The sequence below is a fragment of the Artemia sp. Qi Xiang Cuo genome, chromosome 18 (assembly GCF_049724085.1).
Source record: "Artemia sp. Qi Xiang Cuo chromosome 18, ASM4972408v1, whole genome shotgun sequence".
Classification (NCBI taxonomy): domain Eukaryota; kingdom Metazoa; phylum Arthropoda; class Branchiopoda; order Anostraca; family Artemiidae; genus Artemia; species Artemia sp. Qi Xiang Cuo.
The window spans coordinates 60,788,912-60,812,103 of record NC_142811.1 but is presented as its reverse complement, the minus strand read 5'-3'; the positions used below and the strand labels follow the sequence as shown (position 1 = coordinate 60,812,103).

Sequence of the window (23,192 nt, the reverse complement as noted above, 5' to 3'; positions counted from 1 at the left end):
ACCATGCTTGTCATCCGTAAAATCATTGTAGCTTAACTTAAAAGAAGCATAACGCGAAAAAACAATAGTATAAAAACTAATTCTTGAATGTAGGTTCAACGAAAATGATAAGCTTCAAACGTAAAATAATTAAATTATATTTGACTTCCATGCACTTTAGATGGATTTTTATTTAATGCTAGGAAGTGCATAATACCATTTAACAATACTGATGATCAAATATTTACAGATTGTTTGCCTCATTTGATCACATTTTATTGATTTAACAAATATTTACATGAGTACAAAATCTGATACCTGTATTTAGTTTCCTAAATATTTCTGGACTGACATGCGGGCCTGTCTAAGATACCTTGACTGGTCGACACCTTTTTTCTCGCGACTTCAAGTTCAAGTTCATTTAATTTCTCAATAAATCACTACAAGACAAAATAACACTTTTACAATAGGAATCAATGGAAAACACAATATTTACAGAGGGTGCCTACACAGTGAGTTATACTCGAAAACAGGCACCATAAAAAATAAAAGAAATAATAATAATAATAACAAATGATGAAAAGAAATGAGAATACACTAGATATATTCGGAAGAAAATGAGACACCACACTGAGCAAACAACCCACACCTCAAATCAATATATTACCACATAATTAAATATTTATCAACAATAGCACCGGCCAACCTGACTTCAAATAAATGAATAGTTATCTATAATTACTTATTAGATATAGTTTGAATTTAGCTTTAGAAACTGGAATAGAAAAACGCGAATCTACCTTTCATAAATATTCCAGAACTTTATTTTTAGGAGAAAATCTGGATCTTTCAGTTCGGATTCTAGGGCAAGGTAATTTGGCTGAACTTCTTAAACAATAATTATTCTGGACCAAAGAAACTAAAGAGAAGTTACTAGAATTTAAAGCCAATGGTAATAATTCTTTTATTTGTTTTAGTCTGAAAAGGACACAATTTGCAGTAAGGACTAGATCAACTGGCAATATTCTTAAAAATGTATAAAGGCTCTTAGTAGGGGATTTATCGGGGAGGGAAGATGGGGAAGGAAGGAGTGCTTTTAACGTACGAAGGGGCTTAATAAGAGATTTGAAAGTATTTAAATAAGCAATCAGACAATACTTAAAGTAAGAATGGATTAGAGAATAGTCATCTAACTTAAGAGCAGGGAAAGGGAGGTGGAACTTTAGATACCGCAGTAACCCCTCAGTTCATTCTAGCAGCATTCTTAGCCTATCAAGCGGAATTTTCCAAGGAAAATTTTCATGAACTTGTAGCCATAGATACTTTCAAGACTCCTTCCTGGCAATGGTAACTAGTTCTCCATTAAAACGGACAGATATTTGGGAAATCGACGGTACGGCATTAGAAATTCGAGAGAAGATGATAAAATTTGTTTTCGAAGAGTTTAACACCATGAGGTTGTCAGCAAACCACTGCAATAGCTTCTTTAGATCAAAACATAGGTTTTCTCTGACGGATGATTCATCTGAACCTGTGACAGAATTAGCCGTGTCGTCTATGAATAGCACAGCAAGTCCATCATCTTTGTTAGTGTCAAAACGTCATTGGCGTATATTAAACATGGTAAGGGTCCACGAATTGAACCTTTTGGTGCTCCTACCTTTTCAGAACATAACGTTTTTACCGATCTTACTGCGCCTTCATCCACAAATTGATTCACACCACTGAGGTAAGACTGGATGAGTAAGAGAGTATTACCTCTTATTCTGCAGTTGTCAAGCTTATCCAGAAGAATCAGATGAAAAATCGTGTCAAACGCTTTTTTTACATCCACAAATATTGTAGCTGGTATCACATTACGGTCCATCGCATCATTCAAAAATTGTAGCAAAACCATTATATAATGTTCGGTTGAGTGCCCAGGCTTAAATCTACACTGATGTTTGTTGAAGAAGTTAGACTTAGTGAGATAATCTATCAGGCTGTTTCAGATGCAACGTTCCATAGTCTTTGAAAAAGCAGAGAGAATAAAGATAGGGTGATAGGTAGAATGTAGATCGGGGTCATTTCCTTTGTGGAGGGGTATAAACTTCACGGACTTGAAGACAGTAGGAAAGATACCATCTTTAAATGAAGAACTGACGATGTGTGCGATAACGCCAACATAGCAATCGATGGTCTTCTTTATGAGGTAGTTTGACGACCCTTCTGGACCTTTGGAGTGACCGTTTTTCATGGGTTGAACAATCTTCAGCAGTTCGTCTTCAGTGACTGGTGACAGAAACATAGAGGAGCAAGACGGCGAAGGTAGGTATTTTTTGTAATTATCCGTGACGACAGTTGAAAGGCCATAAGCTTCCTCTATGGTTGCTTCTCCAATGCATGCAAAAAATTCATTTAACGTGTTGGCTACTTCTGGTTGGGATGTTGAAGACGTTCCATCAGGCTTGGTTAAGGTCTCAGGAAACATATTAGTTTTTTGTTGATTCAAGCATTCATTTATCAGTGCCCATGTGTTCTTTGGCGATCCTTCTGCTTCTTGAAACTGCTTATGGTAGTAAGCCTGTTTAGCTTTCCTGAGCAGTGTTGTCAGAGTGTTTTTATAGTTCTTGAAGTCCGTACCATGTACATCAGGATTATCAATATATTGCGTGAATACCATATTTTTGTGTTCAATACTGGTTAGTAAGCCTTGGGTGATCCAAGGTTTTTTCGGGATCGCATACCTGGAGCGCTTTTTCGAAAATGGGCAGGCAGAGTCAAAGGCCGAAGAGAATTTCTCAATTAATATAGTAGCCAGTACATCTGGGTTGGTTTATTCATAAGCTGAAGTCCAATCACTACAAGTCAAATTAGCTCTAAAATTTTTCAATTATTTATCATAAATGGTACTTCTTATTCCTATATTCTGGTAACATTTAATTTTATTTATCAAAAATTCCACTAGTAATATAGAGTGATCTGATTTATCAGTTAATACGCCAGAACTCGATTGTATATTGAGATTCGTAAAAATGTTGTCAATAACTGATGCCGACTGCTCGCTAATACGTGTTGGTATTCTTGCTGTTGGAACCAATCCGGCAGAAAAGCAAGTAGTTAGTAAATCTACTGGTAGAGATCTTAATTCTTGGGTCTCCGAACTCACCAGTCCCAAATTTACATTAAAATCACTCATAAAAACCACTTTATCGTTCTTAAAATTCATCCGCTGTGTTAGATCATTCAACTTACCAATAATATTTTACTCATTTGATCCCGGTTTTCGATAAAACAAGCATAGGAGTAGCTTCTTCTTCCCAGACTTGATCTCAACCATTAAAAATTCAAAATCCATCACTTGATACAAATCATTAAAATCCGGAATATCACGGATAGGGAGATTCTGGTCAATAAACACGGCAAGTCCACCTTTCGAACGGGTAGACCTGTTTCTAGTTACTATCCTGTACCCAGATACACCAACCAAAGAACTATTACCATCACTAAGAAAAGTCTCACAAAGTCCCAGAATACCAATACGATTACTATAAAGAACTGTGGATAGAAAATCTAAACTACTAAACACTTCTCTACAATTCCAAAACGCGATACGGGAGGATTCTAACTGATTAAATGGAGGGATTTTGTCATTATTTATATATTTACTACGAGGAAAAGACTGGATAAAAAGATCAAAAGATTCATCACCAGTTGATCCTACCGATTTAAATAATTCATTTAGGTTAAGTTGTTTTTTCTCAAAATCATGGAGCCGGCCCGATGTTCTCTCATTTAACAATTTACATTTAACAATTTAACAATTAACACTTAACAATTAACAATTCTCATTTAACAATTTCTCATTTAACAATTTATCATAATAATATCATACACATAAAACTTACCAAAATCAATATGAAATGATAGGCTAATGAGTAAAAGGTGGTACCTCGGATAATTCCCGGCATGCGAGGAGTGAAAAAACGAGCAGAACGAGAACTTTTTTTGCACAACTAGAGCTACACAGAAAAGAAGGAAAACATGAATATAATCACACATAATGACAAGGCACAAAAAACACACTATGACGAGATCAATTCCAATCTCTTTTAACAATTTACATTTAACAATTTAACAATTAACACTTAACATTTAACAATTCTCATTTAACAATTTCTCATTTAACAATTTATCATAATAATATCATACACATAAAACTTACCAAAATCAATATGAAATGATAGGCTAATGAGTAAAAGGTGGTACCTTGGATAATTCCCAGCATGCGAGGAGTGAAAAAACGAGCAGAACGAGAACTTTTTTTTGCACAACTAGAGCTAGACAGAAAAGAACGAAAACAGGAAAATAATCACATATAATAACAAATCACAAAAAACACACTATGACGAGATCAATTCCAACCTCTTTTTTCACTTGCGGAATATAATAATAACTCAAAATCGCGGTCACAACTAATTAATTAACTAATTTTGCCGCTATACCACAAAGACGAAACAGATCCTTTAATTTAAAGCCATATGTCTATGCCTTTTTGACAAACCCGAGAAGACGGTATTTCGCCTTTCCTTTTCATCTCACGTGCTTTGGCCAATAGTTCACTTCTTCGGATATTCAGTTCAGGCGGCAAGTCTGTGCAAATAACGATACCACTGGCCTTAAGTTTACCGACATTTGACATTATAGCTTGAATCTCATTCTCGGACACTAACGATACAAGCAAAGGCTTCACTTGCTTTTGCTTACTTTTGCGTTGGCGGGAGTCAGTAATATTTGCCGAACGAGAATTAATGCGATAGCACTTCGTTATCATTACTGGATCATCGATTCCTAGCTTATTCGCAATAAGGTTTTTCACATTAGCTTCAGACGTTTCATTAGATTTTTCTTCCGGTAATCCGTGAACCAACAAGTTAAGCTTTCGGTCTTTTACTTCAAAAGCAAGCAATCGTTTCTCTAGAGCTTCAGATTTAAGCTTCTGCTCCTCTAGTGTAGATTCTAGTTCAAGTATTCGTGAATCATGGGTTGTTGCATCACTTTTTAACGACACAACTTCCACCGAAATTGAGTCTAGTTTGCTGGAAAACTCCACCTGAGACGCAATTATTTTGTCCAGTTTTTCTCCAAATAAATTAACAAATTTGTCGAATGACAAATGACTGACGTATGACATCTTTAAATACTACAAAATCCGCGAAGTTAAATCTTTAGTTTATTCCATGACAAATGGTACTCTGATTACCTTAATTGGTTGTTCACTTGGCAAATATCCACATACAGGTAACACAGATGCAATTAGACAAGCGTTGAAATGTAATTTAAATCCAGTCCACTTTTATTCTTTAGTTTCTTTGATAAATAGCTATAATCCACTTTCGATGTTCAATCAGAGAACAGAATGGCTAATAATAATCCTAATGATGAATAATAATCTTTATAATTGCCAAACTGGCATACCTCACTTGGATATCTTATGAAATTAACTCAATTTAAGAAATCCAAAAGTTCAATTAATGCATTGGTCAGAAACTCCAGTCAATTCAATTTATCCAGTGACGTCACACATTCCATTAGGTTACAGATACTGAATAAATGTTTAAATAGTTTATGAGACGTAAAAGCGTTCTCACTATTTCGTAACTACTGAAAGAATTCAGTGTCAAATTAAATCAGAATAAAATCCTTTACCGACAACTAGTTCAAAACTGGGATTAATCCTTTTTAAAAGAATAGATAGATCTTAACTGTTCAAAGACTGAATCAATACTGCTTTGTATTGATAATCAATACGACTTTGAAGAAGTATTAGTATGGCTCTAATCATGAAACGGTTTCATTTAGCAGACACTAAGTCAAAAATACAACATATTCTGTTTTGAAAAAGCCACTCCATCTTTTATGTTGGTTGTCATGAAGGATTATAACTCCCGAGTTAAGCAAAAGTTTACAGTGCACATGTGATTTGTCTTACTTTAGTTGGAGAGGAACTGGAAAGGATCTATTTTTTAGTTGAAAGTTTAGAAAAGAAATTTGGAAAATTTTAGTTTGGATATTTCTTTGTGGGGGAAATTTTAGTGGATATTTCTTAGTGCTTTTATTTTGTTCTGGCTGGCCTTTTTGGGCAGTCTAGATGGCTAGGCAAAAAGGATGATCTTTGGCAATCTGTCATCTTTCATCCGCAAAAAGTATCCTAGCCATCTCAACCTTTCATTATAGCCCTAAAAAGTGAGATATATTTTTCACACATTTCATATTTTAAAGTCAGCTCAGTCAGACGGGTACCCAATACAGCTCGATGACAATTCTTCTAGAAAGCACCTCATAAATCATTTTCAGTATTTGGAGTGCCCATTGTCTGAAACATACCTGACCATTGTTATCATTTTAGCTTCTAATATCTTAATTTTGGTCCTCAGACTTATCTTCCCATTTTTCCTAACTTTTTTTGACCGTAAAAGCACGTCCTGGGCCTAAGTTATACTGTTTTTAAGATTTACTATATTCTCTAATAATACTACCTAGGTATAAAAACTTGGTCGACCCATCCCCTCCTCTTCCTAAAACCCGATCTCTGTTTCTCAAAAGTCTAAAAAGTATCATCATACTAAGTAAGTTCCTACATACAGAGACCAGGCCAATGCCTCAATAATTACCACACTCACTCATATCACTTTTCCTATACTGGGTTTTAATTAGGGTTTTCCTAAAATTGCTAGGCACATTATTCATATATTTCAATAACTTGTATCTAACCTTAAAACGACGATATTTGAGAAACTCATTTACTTGATCATAAACAAATTAATTGCTAGCTTACCTTTGCAAATATTCCCGAGCCTCCCCTTTCTAATGGGGCTAGATATAGCCCTAGATTGTGTACAAAACTAGGCTATTTTATATTATATTTTGTTTAATTAGCTTTATTTGGCATTATGAATAACCCAGCCCATTCATATTTTATGAGGAAGAATTAGTGACATTTATTTTGTGAGGGAAAATTAATAAAACTAATAAAAGGATTAAAGAAATTTCAAGTCTATCATCAAACTAAGCAATTTGCTTCCTACAGAATCTAGGCCAATGCCACTTTAATTCCTACTCTCGCTCTTTATCACTTTTCTTAGAGAGGCTAATGCCTCTGTAATTACTACTCTCGCTCTTTATTACTTTTTTTAGGGAGGGGTTTAACTAAAATCCTGTGGTACTTCCCCTTTTTCAAAAATAACTCATAATCTTCATTATCTTTTCTCTAAGTATCACAAACTTTTTAATCATCTGTTTCTTAATTCTTGTAGCTTTATCACATTTTAGCACATTCTCGAAATTTTCTGTCCATCTCTCTTCAACCCTGTCCTTATCACTTATTATGCCCCCGTTTTTATTGTTAACCTGCAAAAGTTCAGATTGATTATTCCCTCTCAGTTTTTTATCTTGCCAACACAACATTTTACTGTTATTCTGTTTGGCCGTATCTTCTATATCTTGAGCAATTTTATCCATAACCTACGCTTTACTACTACAACTACTACTAATAATAAAACCGCAGCACCAGCCCACCTAAGCCCGACACAACTACGTACGCTCCTCCGTCCCAATCTATTTAAAACCTCCCTCTTTACACCCTCTCAGGAAATTCCCCTTTCTCTTAAATCTTTCTTGATGACATTCTAAACTTCATAACTCCTTAATTCATATTTAAATGATTTTTCTACTTCCCTTTCATTCCCCTTGTATTTATATAATCTGTCACTCAAATACTTCTTGTACAAGCCCCGCCTCTTCTCTATTAAATTTAAGGAATTTTCGTCCGATATTACTAACAATGTCACTATTTCGTCCTTAAGACTGTGTTTTTTATATTTTGAATTTTAGGTTAATTTTATATAATTTCGAGTTGCATGGTTAATAAAGCAGCAATATGTTATTATAACATTAATCCACACAATTTACTTTATCAATTTTTTTTTATCTAAGTAACTGGATGTCCGATCTAGTTTGTTGAATTGCTTCCATATTTGGGTACAAAAGCAAAAGCAGAGCTCTTCAGATTCGGCTGGAGTGATGACTGAACATGACCTATACTCTCCAGGAGGTGACGCTCTTTGTTGTTGGGATGGAGGAAGAAGATTTATATGCCTTGTTGGTTTCTGGAAATATAAAACGATAGGACAACGCATGAATTATAGAATCGAATATCCAAAATTTTTCAAGAATTTTTTGGTTTTTGAGAAGAAAATCAACAACGTCTAACACTGTATTGACCGTGCATCATCGTTAAATCCTAAGCAAAATGCTAGCAAGGCCGAGATCTAACCGTGAGGTCGAAGACATTGAACCACATGTCAAAGAACTTAAGGACACCTTAGGACATGTTAAAGTACACCGTTTTTACTGACGACTTTTTGCTTACAAAAAGTCATGATCCTGTAGCTTATTAATTTTCCATGCCGTCAGGTGCTGGCCAATCATAAGAATACGAATAATTTATTTTTAAAACAGTAATTATAGCCATGGCTAAAAGCCAGACTAATTTCTGTTGATTCTTTACAAATCGTACAAGTCGTTGATTTTTTATAATTTTTCACAAACCAACTGGTCATTATGGATAATTACTCTAGACAGCAAAAGAAACAATAGATTTATTTAACGTTCTTCTCTTCATACATTTCATTTATGTCATCGTATATATAACCTCAGAGTTCTTCTGATTTTGGATGGCCCAAGTATAAATAAATTAAAATTAATTAGAATGTCACAAAAGAGATAGTCAATTGCGAATTTCCCTGACCAGGAAAATTCACTCTTTCTTCGCTGTGTTTATGCTTGAATATTTTTTAGCTTGGAGTACCTTTTTTGCGGCTGTTTTAAGATTAAAAAAATTATTCTTCAGCGTTGAGTGCTATCTTGTGTCGTTTCTTTCAAAAGAAGAATTCTTTCTAAAAAAGCGCTAATAAAAGGGGTGGCATCAAAAATGATATCTTTGATCTTTGGCTATTCGATAGATTCATTTTAAGTCTAGAAATTAATTGCTCAATCTCCCGTTTGTAGTGCTGTCCTTCAGCGGGGTCTGGAATGCTTTTATATGTAAATTTTTTTGTAATTTTTTTCTAGTTTTTAGATAAGGCCTTACATTTTTTCACCTCACTCACTAAAACAAGTACATTCTTCTGATAATTAATCGTCATGAATTTGTTTTCAGCTTCGTCAAAGATATATGAAGAAGAGGACAGTTCCTGTTATGGATCTTGGAATAAAATTAAAAATAAGTAGAGCTCGGGTAAGTTGTCTAATTCAGTATACTCTTACTATTTTATTTACTTGCTTATTTATGCTAGATTTGGGTTTTGTTGAAAAATCTGTTTTTTGGAAGGTTTTTTAAGATGGACAATCAAGGAGAACAATAATCTATCATGACGGATAGATTTCCCGAATGTTACTAAAGAAATAATTTTTCAAAGTCTTCATGTTTTCTTGTCGTTTCTTTATAGTGTGTACTTACACTATTAGCTAGAAGCATCTTCCATAAGCGTGGCTTGATCCCACGGCCCCATATTTTTTTCTAGGTAAGAAATCGGTGCCGAGCAATGCCAATACATTTCCTAATTTTTTTATTATAACTTGGTTCAAATCCTTGCTGAAAAACTCCTTTTTAGAGAAAACCAATAATGTTTTCTTTAAAAAGAATTGCAAATTCGGACCTTACGATTTATTTTTGGGGTTTCACAAACACACATATCACTCCATCATTTATATTATTAAAGGTTAAAGGACTCCTTCATTTAAACAATATAGAGCCTTCATGAATATTCATTTTACGATATCTTTATGTTTCCAATCTTGTTTTCGTTGCTGGTCAATAAAAGACGTTTTTATATTCATAATTTAACTATGTTAGATAATTTGCTATCATTTGTAAATTTGGCAATCAAATTTTAGTGTTGTCAAAAACGCACTCATAGTGATTTAGAATTTGAATAAACAACAAGCGTTTAAGAATCTAATATAGTCAAAGTCGAAATTGCATTTTAGGTTGGAAAACCCTAACCCCTCCAATAACTCATAGAGATTAGTAAATAAAAGGTCTCTTCTGGAAATAAGTGGTAATAAAGAAGAAAGTGAAAATTCCCCATACATCATAATCTCAGAAGGGATTACACGCCCGACTACCTTTACAGACTATCCAAGTTTAATTTTTTTCCCCTAAGAATTTGAAGTGTTTTAATGTCTTTACATGCTGTCATTGAATTTTTGTTTTTTGGTTGAACGTTATTTAATATTTACAAAAGAGAGCGGTAACTTATTAAAGTTAAATAGAACCTTCTTTTATTTATACCTTTGTTTAATTTAGTTAAAAATTTAGTAATTTAGGTAAAACCTTATTTTTTTGCCCGTTCTTAAGAGGGGAGGGGGCGAATAGTTGCCTCTAAGACAAAGCAGTTTTATACGGTGCTATCCGTCTGAGATTAATTTAACTTTCAAAGAGAAGGAATCCCCCCTAAAACAAAGGAAAATCGATGTTATTTTAGTATCTGTATTTTCCTAAAACTCTTTGAAGAATAACTTACGAAATACATTTATTTATGTGATTATTTGCCTAAAAATCACTTCCCAGGCTCTAGAGGCAGATCTTACATATCTTTGCTATCTTTAGTTTGTATTTTTGAGACCCAGATACTCTGACTAATGTATTTTAAAAATTAGGAATGTTGAACAGTATTCAAGAAAACAAGTCCTCCAGAGAGTGCTAATTGACAAAATGCTTCTAAGATGGCTCCCAAGAAAAAAAAATTTCACAACCAAGTCACCCATTTGAAAATAATCCTTTTAACTATTCCTCTTAAATCTACGAAATATTTTCCCTGAAACACTTTGATATGGAATTTGTTAACTAAATTATTGTAATGACACAGGAAATCTTTATATTAAGATTTGTTAAAAATAATTTCAAGCCAGTAAAAGAAGTTTTATTTAATAGCCCAGGTAAACGTAATGAGTGTATGATCCTATTGATGTCGTTGTAGGCTATAGCAAAAAAAATCTTGATAGGTGCATAATAACTAAGAAATAATTAAGAGCAAATGGTGGAGCAAAAAATGTTTTCACTTTGATGTCCTTCGTGCTTTAAGTGTTTGATAGTTGAAAAAATAAGAAAAAAAAAATGTGGAAACATACAATAAAATTACAAAGCTGGAAAAAAATGAGAATCAGTTCTACCCTACACATAAAAAAGTGAGACAGATTCATTATAAATTGTTAGATATGGGCCTTTACTGAATTACAAAATCTTGAAGGCCACTGTGCATCGTTTTTACAAATACAACATCAGAACTGTGTCTTAGATATGCTTGGTATCCAAATCCTTCATATCCAAGAAGGATAGGGTTACCATTAATTGTAGTTAAGTAAAATAAAGTAACGATATCGTTATTACATTTTAATAATGACAAATTTATGAACAATCCTTTTTTAGGCCCTTCAAAGAGCATATACAAGAAGTGGACCAGTTGTGGAAAATAGGTAAGATGCATTTTTATTTGTCGATTCCTATTTCAAGTAGGAAAATTTAAACCCCTAAAAATGTATCTCATAGAAATAAAAGTTAGATTTAGGAGGAATCCATTTTTAATGCTGCTCAATGATATTTTCAGGTTATGTATTAAATGTTCGGCTCAATGGGGTAGTCATCCGTTAGGATTTTTTTTCTGGGGGGGGGGGGGTCGTTGCTTACGAACAAGAATTTTAAAAACGTATCGAAATTTGTTTTTATGCATTTTTTCTTTCGTTTTTACGAGTCATAAAAACATTTCGGTGGGGATTCACCCCCCCCCATAACTTGATGACTTAATTTTACCATCTTGAATTATATAACAATTGTCATATGTTGGCACGTTATTTTGATAATAATAAGTTTAAAATCTAATTGCGAATTATTAAAGTTAGGGAATTTGGTGATAATGGGCTGATTCATTATCCCTTTTTTAATTGGTTTCGTCTTCTTATGCCCACGAAGAATAACAGAATATAAGTTTTTGTATTTTAGTTTGTCATATTTGCTGTTAAGATTTTTAAATTTGACTTTTGTTTCTTTGATTAAAAAAAAAAAAAACTTCCCAGGAGAGAAGTCTTCAAAGAATATTAAATAGTCATATTAAACTAAGGACCAGCAGAATTAAATTCCTATAATAATTCATATTCAAAACTACAGAAAATACGATTAAAGAATAAACGAAACCCAGGATAGACAGGAATTAGATAAACTATTATTGCAAACAGACATGCAACAGGTAAATATAAATGAATAAATAAATCGTTAAGCAGTTAAAACTTAACTTGAATGTTCAGATCAAGCTGAAAACGGACAAAAATCAATACAAACAATATTTTGACTCTTTCCTAACTGTAAGAGTCCAGCCTTCTCCGTCATTTGCGTTTTTAAATGAAAACAATGTGTTTTGAACATTCCTTTGAAGAAACTAGTGAAATTAAACTGAATATTTGATATACAATTGCATTAATTACTGAAAGCTCAGCAATTCAAGATTTTATTTCACTGTAATTTTTATCTTCATTTTCCGTGTTGTAAGTACAAAAATAAATATTTGTAATATAATTTTCAATGTATTTATTATAATATTTTCAGTTAAGCACAAATGACGCAGTAGGCTCTAGACATACAGTTAGGTGAGGGGAAGGTAGCTAAAATGTTTATCGTGCTCTTTGTTCATTTTAAGTTTGTTTTGAATATTCCATTTAAGTTTTACTTGTTTTAAGATTTATTTATTTATGTTATTACCTGTTATATGTTTGATTGTAATGATTTTCATTTAAGTTTTGTATTTTTGGTTCTCATTTATTCTTTAAGAGTGATTTCTGGTCGTCTTGTGTTTGATTTGTTATAGGAATTAACTTTTGCTGTATTAAGTTTAGCCATATTAAGTTTAATATGGCTCTTTACTTTTCTTTGAAAACTTCGTTAAATAAGTTTAATATGGCTCTTTACTTTTCTTTGAAACTTTTATATCGGAAAGTTTTTTTGTTAAATTTCTTTCCGTTTTTGATTGCCAAAGTTTAAAGTTTTCCAATTTCAACATATTGTTTTCTCAACATTAAAGTTTCATCATCTAAATGATTTTTTTTCAACATTAAAGTTCCAGAACTCTTCCTCAACATTCTCTTAAAGTAGTCACAAGTAGATGTATTAGTAGTTGCAAGCAGTTGCGGTCACAGTTGTAACTTGTCGTAGTTGGAAGTAGTCACAGTTGGGGTCACAACCATTCTCATTTGCAGCCGCACTAGTTGTGACGTAGACTACACTGTCTTTCCATCATAAATACAAACAACAAGGAGTTTTTCTTATGAACCTTTACCCTAAATGAATATTTCCACCAAAGGACAGTGGTGCCTTCTTTAACCTCACTTGACCTACCAGTCCTTATTGAGCTTCCGTAAAGTGTAAGGTTGATAGGACTATTTTAAAAAGGTTTTACTTTTAATGGTCCTATTTTAACGTGACTTTCTTTTTTACTTTGTCATTTGTTTTGCTACGGGCGGCCCATGGATATAGGCTCGAAATATTCATTTAGGGTGAAGTTCCACTGTCTTAAGAAAAAATTCCTTGTTGTTTCTACTTGTTGTTTTTATTTACGCAATAGGAGCAGTAGTAGTAGCTGCCCTGTAAGTTTCAAACTAATACCCTTGTCAATTGCTAAGATTTTGAAGATATGCCTTTTTGATACCTTGGATACGTATAGTTTTACTTTATTAAGATCAACATACTCCTTAGCATTTATTGAGATTTTTGCTCAATACCCTTGAACACATCCTAATCAAACATTCTCGCTTTTCTAATGATAAATTCTGGATGTAAAGAATAGACATAATTTACATTCCTGGCCCGGGGGCCTACAGGGGCATGACATCCCCAGTGGCTTAGCTATTAGACGTTTTGATTATTCAGAATAGAGGTTTTTTTAAGATCTCCACTTATGTAAATTACAAAACTTGTCCCAGGTGCTGCGGGGTTTTAGTCGTCCTTGGAGGTATAGTTATTGGACTTTATCGATTATTTTGAACAAGATGGCTATTCCAAAATTTTGATCAAATATCTTTGGAGGAAAGGCCGCTAAAACATTTAATTTCAGCTATTAATATGTTATTATGGATACTCCTTTTTGATGAATAGGATGCAGATAATATTTTTAAATGTAGTTTAATATATCCCTCAATGTTCCTTGAAGTTTAGTCTTAACACCCTTACTCTGTTCGAACACACCTAGAATAAAAGACTCTTCATTCCTTCTGATTGTAAACCATGCATGTAAAGAACAACCAATTTCATAACTTACAGTCCATACCCTTGGGGCTATGGGGGTCATAACATCCCTGGAGGCATAGTTACTAAACTTTGATTGTTTTGAACAAAATCGCTTTTAAAAAATTTTGATCAGTGATGAGGTGAGGAAGCCTCTAAAAAGGGTAAGGGGGTCATATTACCCCCTGATAGCTCTTTAGTATCCCCTGAAAGTTTCCACTTAATACCCTCAACTGTCCATAGATATTCATGATATGTTCTTCTAACAATCAGCAACGCACACGGTTTTTTACTGTGTTCGGCATCCCTTTCCAAAGCTTTCAGGGGTTAAGTCATCCCTATAAGGTTTTCTAATGATAAATCCTGTATGCAAACAAAGAAAAATGCATAATTTACAATCTTTGTACTATTGGGGCATGGAATTCTTCTAAATATAGAAGAATAATTCTTCTTTATGGCCCTTTGACTAGTTTGAACAAAATGGCAAATCAATAATTTCGATCAGTAGTGAGTAGAGGGGTGCCTAAAAGCAAGGAGGTTGGGAGTTAAAATCTTTCTTCCAGATCTCCACAAAATACTTTGAAATTTGAACTAAATACCCTCAGTCGTTCTTTAGATACTGCTAAAAATTTCTTTCCCCAACCAGAACGCTCATACAGTGTTTTGTGTTCGGAATTTATCTCGATATTTCTCAAAGTTTTACTTTAATACCCTAAGCCTTTTCGGAGACCTACAATCAAACATGCCCTCTTTTTCAATAAAAATCCGTATATATTAATTATGGACAAATTACATAATTTATAGACTTTGCCAGGAGAATGGAGGAATGTAACTCAACCCTAGGGCTGTAGTTATTTGACCTTTGAACTGTTTAGAACAAAATGACTTTCTCATGATTTTGAACTGATACATTTGGGGAAAAAGAGCTTTGGAGGCCGGTTTTTCTTTGATCAATTTTGGCGCTTAACAAGGGCAGCAAAACTGCCTTGGCATATGGTTCTCTGGCCTGGTCGCCATGTCCCTAGAGACATTGAATACTGTGGTATTTTTCTCTTTTAGTCCCGATATAGGGCCTAGCAGAAATAGATTAGAAATACTATCCTATAACAGTAGACTATAGGTGGTTTCTCTTGGTCACTCATGAGCCTGGGTTACCCTCCAGGGTTTTCTAACACGTGCAGTAATATTGGTGGCAATAGCACGATAACACAGCCCTTTTTTATGAAAATTCTGGCACCCTAGTGATTCATATAGGAAAAGTTTGTTGTGTCATAGTATACAGAGATATTATACATTTTTTTAGGAGGAAAGTAGAATTTTTGTGAGTTACAGCAGGGAGGTCTATTGCGTTAAATTTCTGAGAAAACTACGGAGACTTTAAGATTCGGGTGAAGGAGACAATTCTTATTGATATAAAACCTATGTCTATTTTATTGTTACATACTTATATTCCTGACATCGTCATGAAGTTGGATTGGTGCCATGTTAATGTACCAGCAATTTGTAAGATGTACAGTCGCCCGCTTTCTTTAATAGCTGCATGAGAACGTCTTGGTCTCTTTCTTCTTCTGCCAGTACAATGGCTGCCGTGCACTCAATCTTCAAAAACAACTTTGATAGTCATGACTTCTCCATCTGGTGAACGTAGCCAAGATACCTAATTTGTTGTAGTCTTTTAATTTGTTGCAGTAATTTGTTGTAGAGAATTTATCATGGTTTATTATACCGGCAATACGACGAAGATATTTGTTTTGAATCTCAAGATTTTTGCTTCATTAGTTTTATAGCCTACACCTCGCAAGCACTCAAAGCAACTAGACCGATTAAGGAGTGGAAGAGTCTTAGCTTCAGGTGCATTGATAGTGTTTGTCCTTGAGGAGGGGGGGGGCAATTTCTTCGAGATCGTAGATTCAAAAGCATGTCTTCTTTTTATGTCTATAGAGTAACAGTTGCCTGAATTTACCTTGATAGTGAGCATGGAACAGAGTTAAAGGCTCAACAACTTCGCTACTTACTATGACATGCACGGGTAATGGGTTAGGTTGTCTTGTTGTGTGCATGACTTTTGTCTCTTCAAAATTATTGGACGTTGCCGATTGGACGTAAGGATAGGCCTGCTTGGAAAAACAGATTCAATAGTCGAGGAGAAAATATGCAACCCTGAAATACACCCGAATTTGTCCTAAATTTATCTGTCTCCTTCGTGGGTCTGAACTGAGCTGCGGTAGTCATCATGCATGTTTTTTTGTATGACAGTGTAGTCTCTAATGGGTTTGATTTTGTTTAGGAGAGTTTTTGTTAGAATTTTTGCTGTTACCTTGTAAGAATTAGGATGGCTAGTAAGGTTATTGAGTGGATAATTTGGGAAATGTTCTTGGGTCTTTATTATGAATCGGTACGATCACCGCTTTTTTCCTTGGTATCGAGAAGTAGTATGTTACCCAAACGGCCTCAGTTCCATGAAGTGTGTTCTCTAGCATTATGGGACCAAGTTTAAGTTTTTTGGCAGAGATACCGTCATTACCTTGGGTTCTGCCATTCTTAAACCTGAAAATGTCATTTTTACCTCACTCAATAATGGTGGGTAATTGGAGCCACGCTCTGGCTTAGAATATATGTATAGCATGGTAGGAGTTTTCCTAAGAAGCAGATTTAATTTTTTGTATTGTTTTTCTCCTCAGTCTTTAATAGCCTTAACAATTGCCAAGGGACCTACCATCCTTGTCCGGGATATTGCCGGGAGTGGCTGGTGTTTATGGCGATTTACTTACTGTTTTGTGCATTTGTAAGAATTTTCCGATTTCTGCAATATTCCTCACGTGCGTAATATCTGAGGGTTGTTCAAATTTATCCCTACTTTTTCGGTCCTGTCGTTTAAAAACTTGCTGTTTTTTTTACTTAGGTCAGAAATTTATATTTGTTTAGGCATTGGATTTGTAACCAAGAATGTCCTTTTCTGAATCCAGAAGTTTGTTGTTCACGTTTTAGAGAAATTTATCCAAGACTTCCGTTCACTGACAAGGGGGCAGGCTCAAGTTTGGAACCAAGGATTGCTTTTAACTGCCTGAAAACTGCGCGTTTGGATAGTTCTTAAAATTTCTAAATTCTGAACGCTTGAATAGTCTTTTTCTTTGCAGAAAGAGTCTTGAGTCGGAGTTTAGTTTACCCCGTTCATTACCAGATTATGATCTCAGTTGAAGTCTACTCCAGGTAGGGCTATGGCATATGCTACAGATAATTTTCATCGCTGCGAGATGAGGTGCCAATCTCGATGGGATTAACTTTTATTTCCCATAGTATATAATATATATAATATATATATATAACACAACAATATAACAATATATATATATATAACACTGTAAGAATTGTAGATAATAACCAAATTATTGTTTGCTTCATTAATATAATAAAAAAGCAGAATAAATAGGCTAGAGGATCAACAGTTATGAAAATCATAAGTGTCTATTTTTTGTTGAAAAAGTTTCCTGATTAAAGGCTGACTCAGCTTAGAATGTTTTTAGTTTCGTCAAGTTATTCGTTCTGTATTCCAGGATCAAGAACGTCCTTAATAGAAAACTACTAAAAAAGTCTAAGCAGCCATTGGCTCCTTCAAGACCTAACAAGTGCAGTGTCAAGGCAAGACTCGGCCGTAAGTAGTTTTGGTCTTTTTGTTTGTTTTTCTGGTTTATAACTGTCTTCACCTACAACTTCAGGTTCAGTCAATTATCTATTTCTGCTCTTGAGAAAAATAATAATTTAAGCATTTTCGTTTTTTTTTCACACCTTCTAAAACTGTTTCATAAGTGTTTTGAATAAATTTTCAAGTTGATTTTGTTTAAGTCGTTTCTTATTAACTAAAAGAAAACTTTCGAAAAAAAAGTTTTTTAAAGAAAATTAAAGACCACTTATGACTAGCAGAAACAAATTCCTTTATAATAATTCAAACTCAAAACGACCAGAAAATACTATTAAAGAACAAATGAAAGAGAAAATGAAAGGAATGAAATAAACAATCGTAGCAAACAAACATACAGTAGGTACTAACATAAATGAAAAATACATTTCAAAACGAGTAAAACCTAAATGAAAATTCAAATCAAAATGAAAACAAACAAATTACTTCAAACCAGAGTTTGGCTACTGTTCCTTCCCGAACTGTCCAAGTATAAAAGCCTGCTACGTCATTGGCGTTTTACTGATGACTGATTTTCATACAAATATTTCCTTTTGTGCTTATTACAACATTGAAAATAACAATAAATTACAGTGAAATTAAATTTTGAACGGATGAGCTTTCAGCAATTAATATCAAATATTCAATTTAATTCTATTAAATCTTTCAATGACTGTTCAAGACATATAATTTTCAATAGAAACAAGAGCTTGGCTACTACCCTGACTCATTAGGAATTGAGTTTTAAAGGAAAACAAATTATGTTACAAATATTTTTATTTATGCTTATTTCAACATTGAAAATAAAAACAATACTTACACTAAAATAATATTTTGAACTGGGGTTTTTAGCAATTATTATCATTATTTATCAAATCTTTAGTTTAATTCTTGTAATTTTTTACAAGACCGTTTAAGACACATTTAGTTTTCAGTAAAGTGCGAGTTACCCAGTAGTCTTTAGACTTAACGGTTAGAGAAGGGGGTAATAGCCAAACTCTTGTTTGTAGAGATTTTTGTTCGTTCTAAGCTTGATTTGCATTTTCAATTTAAGGTTTGCTAATTTTAAGATTCATTTATATCAGCATTTGTTGTATGTTTGTTTGCCGTGGTTGTTTATTTAATTTCTGTTTGTTTTGGGTTTCATTTATTCTTTAATAGTAATTTCTGGTCATTTTGAGTTTGAATTATTATAGGTAATTATTTCTGCTAATCTTAAGTTTAATATGGCCTTTACTTGCCTTTAAAAAAAATAATTTTTCGGAATTAAAAAAAAAAAATCTCTTGGTTTTCGATTGCCAAAATGTCAAGTTTTTCAACATTCCATATTTCATATATTTTCAATAACAAAGCATCAAAACTAGTATCAAAGTGTTAATGTCATAGCAACAAAGTATCAAAGCAAAGATGAAGACCTTTTAGACCTTGTAGCCGGTTTTCTAATTGCTGATGAATTCCTTGTCTCAAATACAGGCTGATATCTCTCAAACATACCAATCAAGCATTCAGGTGGATTTTTATGCAATATATCAAACATAAACAGAACGCTATAAAAATTAAAAACACCTGAAACTGGTAAAATATTAATTTTTTTACACATTATCTCTAACAGATGTACGATTGTCACAATTAATAAGAACCTGAATCGCTGAATTTTGGAGAGCACATAATGACTTCAAATGTGTCTGAAAAAAAAGACCACACCGAACAACAATAAATCAAATAAGATTGGACAATAGAAAAATGTATCAATGTATCAAGTATATTAACTAGGAAAAAAAATATTTCAACTTTCTCAGAATCCCTACGTTCTGAACAATTTTAGATGATATACATTGTATGTACTTCGAGAAACTAAGAATCTCATCCACTATTACACCAAGATATTTTACAGATAGTACACGGTGATTAACCTTCATCCACTTTTCTATCCTTGACATACTATGTCTTGCAATAGCTAGTAATTCATTTTCTGTTCTTGCTGCCACCGTAAGACATATATCATCCACAAACAGCAATAAAGCTTGATTAGGGTCCCGTTGTCTTTGGGTGAACTAATGAAGTTTGATTTACTTGGCAAGAGCTGTAAGTTTTAAAAGTTGATTGTTGTTGATTTTATACTTTGTTTGCTTTGATAATTTGTTAACCTCAATCCGTTGTTTACTTTCATAATGTGTACTTTCATTATTTGAGGGCAACTAACCCTTCTCCCACGACCACCATTTCCCAAAACACATCTAATCAAAATTTTGAAATAGCAATTTTGTTTAGTAATTGAAAAGGTCTGGAAATTATATCTTTGAAGATGAGAAACGCCACACAACTCTTGGGGCCAGGGTTCTAAGTTATGGCTGGGGGGCCTATAAGGTATATGTAGAAAGGGTGATTGTAAAAACTCCGGAATGGGCTCATTTGATTGGGAATCAGATGTTCTAGTGCCGCTCTTAGGATTAAGAGTGATCGGGGGGTCGATACCCCCCACCTCGTATTTTTCTGAAATGCATCTGATAGAAATTTTGAGATGGCCATTTTTTGTCTTACAAACTTTGAAAATATCTTTTTCGATTGGAAATTGAAAGGGCTAGTGCCCTTTTTAATAGTCGAAAATGATTGGAGGGCAACTAACCATCTTCCACGCCCACCATTTCCCCAAGCACATCCAATCCAATATTTTTAAATTAGAAAAGTCTGGAATTTATTTCTTTGAGAATAACAACCCCCCAGAGCCCTTAGGACAAGGGTTGTAAGCTATACTCTGGGGGAATATTAGGTATATATAGAAAGAGTGGTCATATAAACTTCGGAGGGATCTCATAGGATTGGTAATCAGAAGTTCTAGTGCCCTTTATAAAGTTTAAAGTGATCAGAGTTGGACCCCCCCCCCACACACACACCTCGTATTTTCCCAAAATAGGTCTGATGGAAATTTTAAGATTGACATTTATAGTCGAAGAAACTTTGAAAAAAGCTCATTCGATTTGAAATTGAAATTGCCTTTGCCCTTTTTAATAGTCGGAAGTGATTGGAGGGCAACAAACCCCCTCCCGTGTCCATCATTTCTCCAAACACATCCAATAAAAATTTTGAGATAGCCATTTTGCTCAACGTAATTGAAAGGACTGGAAATTATGTCTTTGAGATTGACACCCCCCCCCCCCCACACACACACACAACCCAAAGGAAAAGGGTTGTAAGTTAAGCCCTGGGGATAAAATTAGGTATATATAGAAACAGTGATCGTATAAACTTCGTAGGGGGCTGGTTTGATTGGTAATCAGAAGTTCTATTGCCATTTTAAGTACTAGAATGCATCTGATGGAAATTTTGAAATGGCCATTTGTTGTCGTAGAAACTTCAAAAAGGCTTATTCAATTGGACATTGAAAGGGCTACTGCCCTTTTTATTAGTCAAAAGTGATTGGAGGGCAACAATCCCCCCAAGCCCATTAACTTCCAAGACACACCTAATCAAGTTGAAAAGTTAAAACATTTTAAACGTGTTTTATTTATTTCAATCATACAATAAATATCCAGTCAAACTCAAAGCGAGCAAAAATTAACACGAGTAAGGCTGACAACCCCATGCCTTCTCTGTTTTCTATGATGTTTGAGAAGCCAGTGCTCAAAGATTTGGTAAGTGTTCTTACATGTAAAGAATTGTTTCCTTCAGCATCATCTTCAAATTCGTGTAAAGCATTTAAAGTTTTTACCTCTATTTCAAGATTCCTGCCTTATCCCTGCAGTTATTTTCCTTTAAGTAAAGAAGGCTTTCGACAGTTGTATGCAAAATACCATTATTGGTAAGTTACCATATAATAGTCTATGTGGGGAGGCATTAGCTTGCTACTCTTCATACCTCACTAGCAGTTTATTGTTGCAGATGAGCAAGTTTTAGTTGAATACGGAGTGCCCCAAGGTTTAAGTTTTGGTCTGTCCCTGTTCCTCGTCTATGTCAATAACCTCTTCCGCGTTTTAGCACATTAAGTATCTATGCCTGGTGCTTCAGAAAAGTCACATCGTCTTGGAAAAGCTACTCTTTGGCTGAATCGACATTTGCATCGAATAATAATAGATAAGAATTAATAAAAATTTTACTCATGTTTAGTTAGTGTTTCTTCCTCGATGACGTCGAAAAAAAAAATTTGGTATGGTTTTGATTTGCAGGTAATGGAGAGATGACCGAATATATGTAAACAGTCGACGAGTCCTTTTATTCCTTATTTACTTATTTTCAGGCGTTGTTTAGTGTGTGTGTGTGTTAGTATTATTTTTAACCCTTTCTGACTCGAAATATGAAATCGTCAGAAAATTCCTCTTTTTTATGTTTCCTATGTCCCTGGACTTAGAAACCGACCAATATTGAACTAAAAAAAATTATTCCAACTATAAAATAAAATATAAGGTGGGCTCTGGTAGAGACCACTTTGACACATGTGCAGAAAAAACTCACTTGTATCGAAAAGAACTAAAGCAGTTCTTCGTATAGCTCATGCACAATGGAGCTTTGCAAACTGAACAATGCCATTTTGTGCGATGGGGCTCAATCTTTATACAATATTGAGCATGTCTTCTTGAAGTACTATGAACAGGTAAATGTTTTGATTAATCCAATCTTTTTTCTTGAGGAACGTAAGGCTTGAATTTTGGGATAACTTCCGATTTTCAATATGGCTAACCTCTCCCACCCTTGCACGAATAACTTCAAACGAAACCAGTGACTAAACGATCTATTAAGTCTTTCAATGTCATCTTGTTAGCATCTGGTATAGTGGACAACTTGAACAAGAAAAAGGCATTGACCATTGTAATGTTGATGAAGTACCACAGTCGGTACCACAACCTTTTGCTTTTCCTGTCTATCGTATAGGAGACACTTGAACATATCAGCTTTATTCATGCAGCCCGTAAACTTCTTTTACTCAACGACCAAGTCTGGGCATGTAACTTGGGCAACAGATCCATCTTTGTCCTTCCTACTGATATGTGTCACTTCTTTTCCTTTATGAATCGTCGACTAAAGTTGTATACATCGTTTGTCCTTCCACCGTAAACAGTGGATTCCATCTGACCTCACAGCATGGTCTGAATCACCTTGTCTCAGTTCTTTTTCGGCTTTGAGTTTGGTAGACCTTTACGATTTGCACAAACTGCACCACAGCAGTAGAGCTCGTTGTTGTTCATTTTTTCCATGAGGTTTACTAAACAGCAATACGTAACCGAACGAAGG

General features: G+C 34.1%; 1 protein-coding gene across 3 annotated transcripts in view; it reads left to right on the top strand.

Moving 5' to 3' along the window:
- The window catches only part of LOC148941729 (uncharacterized), a 91,196-nt gene that overhangs the window by 35,527 nt on the left and 32,477 nt on the right, over positions 1–23,192 (top strand). For all 3 annotated transcript variants that reach the window (XM_089104050.1, XM_089104049.1, XM_089104051.1), the window contains exons 4-6: positions 9,179–9,256; positions 11,450–11,496; positions 17,845–17,942. In XM_089104050.1, coding sequence (XP_088960176.1) covers positions 9,179–9,256; positions 11,450–11,496; positions 17,845–17,942 — 223 coding nt within the window. The remainder of the gene's footprint in view (positions 1–9,178; positions 9,257–11,449; positions 11,497–17,844; positions 17,943–23,192) is intronic.